The 6,000-nt window shown below is 37.4% G+C and overlaps 1 protein-coding gene across 2 annotated transcripts in view; it reads right to left on the minus strand.

Moving 5' to 3' along the window:
* Nucleotides 1-1,445: 1,445 nt before the first annotated feature.
* LOC111251227 (uncharacterized) overlaps nt 1,446-6,000 on the minus strand; it is a 45,566-nt gene continuing 41,011 nt past the window's right edge. For both annotated transcript variants that reach the window (XM_022807628.2, XM_022807621.2), the window contains one exon: nt 1,446-3,414. In XM_022807628.2, the coding sequence (XP_022663363.1) occupies nt 3,304-3,414 (111 nt within the window). In that variant the 3' untranslated portion in view covers nt 1,446-3,303. The remainder of the gene's footprint in view (nt 3,415-6,000) is intronic.

Raw genomic sequence — 6,000 nt, forward strand, 5'->3', positions numbered from 1 at the left:
GTGTCTTAATTGACAGAAAAACAACCCTTAATAGCTATTCAATAAAAATAGTACTCCTGGTCGATTCGAAATAAAAGAAAAAAACTCTCACCAGAACATTTATTGTAACAATATAGTTTTACTATTTTTGGCATACAGCTTAAAGAAACTAATTTTTCCTGTAGATATCTCTGATACACCGGGAAACGTTTTAAAAAATGACACAGTAGAATAGAAATCAAGATTTTTGTCATCTTGAAAACTTTACGGCCAATGGATTTTCATGCAGGCAACATGTAAATTTTGCACGATCAATTCTCATCTTATGCGTTTACGCTCTTTATCCGTGTGGTTTTTTCCATCAGCTGGGAAGGTATCGGATTGTGGTAGACGATCTTGCGAGGTTCAATTATTGGTCAACAGTATCGAAGTTCGGTACGCCTATCAGAGAAACCTGGAATTTAACAAGATATATATCTGATATACACACACAGATATGCTCGGACTAAAGGATATATTCGTCAAAATGTATGTTGTCCTTGTGTCGGACATATTTTAGCTATGAGTTAGTTTTATCTCATGATATGTATTCTTTTAGTAGAAGCCAAACGATCTTATTTAGAAAGCTTTGGAAAAGGAATCTCTCAAACGGTAAGCCATTTGTACATCTTACACGCGTAACACGTAATCGTACAATCGAAAATAATACGTTACTCGGTCTTTGTATGTATGTTGATATATCTTTGTCTTGAATAGGTGTGCACGCGGTGGAGACACCTACTGCACACTTTAGCTACAGGTTCACTTCAATTTTAAACTTCCTGTTCTAAAGGTGCTACTTAATTAATATGTTAATCAAGTGTAGTTTAAAATAGCACGTGGAGTCTAACTCAATTGTGTGACGGATCCTACAGGACAGTATGTCGCATTTAATGGGTAAATAAGAACGGTTCTGGGCCGCCAGCACGGCTTTCTCGAACAAAAGAAAACTAAGCTATAACGTTAGAGAATTTCAAGCGAACTCCGAGGCAGAAGGCGTAAACGTGTTCGACGATTTGCCAATTGAGTCACCCTTGCAGACTTCAAAGTAATACGATAAGTATTTTGTGGCGGTATTTGTGGCATATTGCGGTAGAAGCATCTTGCTTCTTAGTAAGTAGTTCATCTTCACTACAGGCAATTGTCGAGAATTAAGTGCCTCTAAACTTCATAGCAATGTCATTGTTGAATTCTTGGGGGATCACAAAAACGCGGACGTCTAGGTCAATACGAAAAAAGAAAGGAACAGCATATGGATGCATGGTCCGCATTACCGGAAGATTCTTCTAATTAAAAGTAGGGTGTCATCTTTTGAAACATTTACATATATCTGGTACGGCAATAGAATGGGCGAAACCTACTGAGCTAGTCAATGGGAAGCGGCACACAATTTTTTTCCGTATAACTGTGAAATAAAGAGACCAATCCACCTGAGAGATTAAAGTAAGTTTATTACTTATACACATGATAGGTTGTTGCTGTGGTGTGGTATCATTTCCAGCCAGTTTGAGTATGGATTTTAATAGAATCGCATTAAAATCACAAGAGCGATGTTCGCTACTGGATGCGGCCGAGCACGGGAAGCGTAACCTCGCGTCGCTGAGCAATAGGACCACATTTGAAACGGCTATATTCGAACTATTTTGTAAAATTTAATAACTACATTTCGCTGTTCTGATTTGAAAAACCTCTAAGAAACTTGTTGACCAACAATAATAAATCAATCGAGGTGTATAAAACATGTCTGCTTCATCGCTTCCTTGCAATAAGCTGCGTTTCCACACTTGCGTACTTGAGCTTGGAACAAAAATTGCAGAATTTTGCATCTCGATTTGGTACATAACTTGATTAAGAAAAACGGCATTATTACATATATTGGCACAGGAGATTAGGGGGAAGCATCACACCAATTTTTGTTGGTTACGTCAAAAACTACTGTAACCACAGAGAATAATGTTCTGTTTCAAACAAATGTCGGTAACAAATAGCGTTACTCCAAGGTAAATCAAAGTATGCTTAGGACTAGAGTCGATGTTCAGAATGGTGACGACCTTCTATCGTTCGTACTCGACGAGAGACAATAAATACGTATAGTCGTATCATTCAGTCATAGTCAGTCAATGCCCGCCACTAATATAGAGCCGATATCGGATTGGTTAGCTGTCCATATATATATATATGTAGACTAACCATTTCATCGGTGAATGGCGGCATTTAGCGCAAGGCCGGCGCTAATATTGTCCTGGCTTGTTTGCTACTTTTCGTCCTATGTCATTCTTGTCATCATTATTAATTTATCTAAATTGCTCAATATATATATATATATATATATATATATATATAGATATATATATATATATGTCGTTGTACATTATGCTATTACACTGTGACCGCACAAAATACGTATATTAGAGGCATAGTTTTCTTTTCGAGTTACTACCGGGCATTTTCTTAAGCATATCAATAATAATAATATTATTATACAGACTTTTTATAGTTGCCAGAATAAAAGGTGAACCGGTTCTGTGACAAGATTTCCTTATCAAGAAATAATAATATATTTAATTCTAATAATTATTATATTATTATTTTTATTGTTGTTTTTGCTGATTGCTGGCATTGACGGTGATGAGTTGTGGCACTCGGAAGAATGATGTATTCATATGCGCATACATATACTCGTGTGTATATAGATTTGTTAAATCAATTCCATTGTCATTTATGATGGTACGTATTATATTCGACTAACTGTACATGGCCCTATAGGTACACCTAGACTTACGTATATCGTCCTGTAATTCACTTCATCAGTTTCTCGTCGCACACAACTTTCCTCGTATGTGTACTTTATCTTAAGTAATCTCTCTTCTCATGTACACGCCTGGTCATTAAATATGCTTATTTTCCGGTTGATAGTTGTTTGTGCATGTTCAAGTTTCGTCGTTAATCTTGTTGACATTAATATGTCCCTGGCGTTTTCTGTTTGTTCTTAAAGCTTAGATACTTCGTGTTTATTTTCAACTACCATGCAATCACCCATTATATCATTGGATCGTTTTTTAGATCTGATGGCAAAAAGTATTTTTGTGCCAAGAGATCCGGAGCCGAAATTATTTACGAATGATGATTTCTCTTGCTTGGCCACCAGTGGCTCCTTAGGGTTCGGCTGTTACCATCATGAGAAATCAGTGCGGGGTCGTTTGCTCGAGGTTATTGGTCATACTTCTGACATTTCCTGTTCACTCGCTTCCTATCCACACATCTCTATAGCTGTATTGTTTGTTCCTAAGGTGTCCCTTGCCCTGATCCTCCAGCACTATTAATTCCCATTGAAGCTGCCTTTGCTGCTTGGGCTTGGCGTTCCTGCTCGTTAAGCTCCTTGATCGCCTGGATCTCCTGGAACATGATTAGCAGAATGTTACAGATTTACTATACAGAATTTAAGTCTAGTTTGCCTCTTTTCTTAAGATCAGCTGATGTGTGAACGAATTCTACGTAAAAACAGAGACGCGCAATATACGAGACTGATGCTCTGGCTTAGTTTAAAAATACTGACACAGCTGAGCAAAATTTCAAACGAAACATCCATGAAGGAGTCATTGCTTTTTTTTTACGGAATTTTTGGTGGATTTGGACGCAACAGATAATGATTCCAAATGTAATTGTATTGATAGTTTAGTGAATTAATGTTTGCGCTTAGTTGGTCAGCTACTAAAGCCTTGTGATAGTTTCTTAGAGACTGATTAGAACGACGATTGCACAGGAGATCAGATCTGTTTTGGTTTTTGAGGTGTGCTTACATTATTTGTATATCAGGCAACATATATGGGCACATAGCCTAACTCTGGACTTAGGGGTATCCGGTGGGACTAAGCATTTTTTGTTGCTCTATATAGACGTACAAACATCCGTTTCTGTCACCCACAACAAACTGCATAGAAATCTACCATTGTGGTTGCGCTTTGTTCGGTGCTAGGTGAGATTTGGCAGACGATGAGTAATCGCGTTTCTTTGCCCTTTTCAACAACAACCTAGTCTGTCAAACGCCCAGGCATTTATTTTTTTTTGAAAAATTACATAGATATAAGAAATTTGACGACAATTGAGTCTTTGTAGTCCATATATTTGACCGGTTAACAAACCGGTCATCATCCGCAATCCTTATCGACCTTGGATGGATAACTAGAGTGGCGTGCAGTGCATCGTGTCCAAAATTCAAGCCTGAATTCAAATTGTATTCATCAGAGACGAAATGAGGACAACCTCCTTCCAGAGGGGCCCTTGAGTGGTATGCAGAGTACGTTACTGAAATGTATATGTGTGCTTTTGTGATGCTTACTTTTTAAGACTGTATCCAAATAAAAACAGAATATATCGACGAATTTTCTTAACAACGATATTAGTAAGCTTAAATCAGTTAAATATCGCTCGAATACGCCATATAAAAAAAACAATAACGTCAATTAGTTTTGGCATATTCGCTGGCCGGAAGTCTAAACGGCTAACAAACTCAAAGGGATCAAAAAATTCTTGAAAGGTCCAGTTGTTGGAGCATATCCAGACGACTCAATCGACAATCGATTGATATTTCTCTCTCTAAGGCAGTTGTAAACCACTGTACAAAAATCTAGATGTTTCCAAAGTGGCTGATTATCTTGACGAATCTTCAAGATCTTTAAATTTGAGCTATATTAGGGTCCTTCGGTTTCTCCATGAAAACGTTCCTCGGATTTCCAAAAGTCGCATCAAGTCTGACAATAAATGCAATTAATAGTTCGTGCCGACTTCAGGCAAAAAAAGTTCATTTTGGTGTGAATTTGTCTGTTGACAAAAAGATTGGATAATAGCTCAAGTTATAAAACGACATACTGTTGTTCTGTCAGAGAAAAGATTGACCTAGCATTTTGCCAGGCACCAGGATGAATGTACAGTCGTCACGACGAACAGACCGCAACAAAAGCTTGTCCCAATTTAGATGATCTAAGGTGAATAAACGAAAACAGACATTAACAAAGGTAGACAACAGGGCTCTAGTCAATGATATCCCTAGTGGTCACTACTCTTACGAATCCGCGTTAAAGGATTTATTGCTTAGATATTTTTTTCCAGTGAAGTTTTTCTCACCTCACTGCGGTATGTAAGTTTGGAAGTCACAGAATTTTTTTGATTTTTCTCTATTGCTAATGCAACCTCGGGAAATTATGTGATATATGAAACATGCACTTGCTAGGTACTTGGAAAAGGCGCGTTTATTTAGCTGTAAAGTTAACACTGCGCGTTCTTTTCATCTTCTTTGCAAAATTTTTTGTAAAACGTTTAATGCAGGTGTGCGTTGTCAAACGGCCCGCATAGTAGATAGCTTTTAATGGCTTACCATAAAAACAAAGTCTAGAGTGCTAGTACTATTAGAATTCTATAGAAACAAAGAAACACGTTCCATTCTCAGCTGTGTCATAAACGGCATAATATCGTATAAGAGTATACAAAATTGGTTTCTGGTATTTTGTAACTCAAGATTTCTAGCCGTAATCTTTCAAACGTAGTTAACCCTACAGCACCTTATTGTGATTATGCCATTATTTTATACATTGTCATGTTTGTGGTGAGCCCGTAAGAAAGAGAGTATACGCTGAGTGACGATTCTTATCAACAGGCTTCGTTTTGTTCAGACATTGCTATAGACGGTCAAACATCCTCAGAGATGATGCGGAAGTGTTGTCCAAGCTGTTGAGGAACTTTAAACAAAATTATTGCGGCATATTAAGTATCTCTAGCAAGATGAGAACTTACTACTCCAGTGCAGAAACTGTTCCCTTGTTAGTTACATATAGAGGTGATGGGGAGACAACACTTATGTGTACCGTATGAGCAGGTGAGTCCATGAGCATAGTATTCATCCAAACCTTTCATGCAATATGTAAATATAGGTAATATTTTTTAAATGAATATTATAAGTGTTTTTCTTTTCGACATTACCATTAT

The sequence above is a fragment of the Varroa destructor genome, unplaced genomic scaffold, assembly GCF_002443255.2.
Source record: "Varroa destructor unplaced genomic scaffold, Vdes_3.0 BEIS01000001.1, whole genome shotgun sequence".
Classification (NCBI taxonomy): Eukaryota; Metazoa; Arthropoda; class Arachnida; order Mesostigmata; family Varroidae; genus Varroa; species Varroa destructor.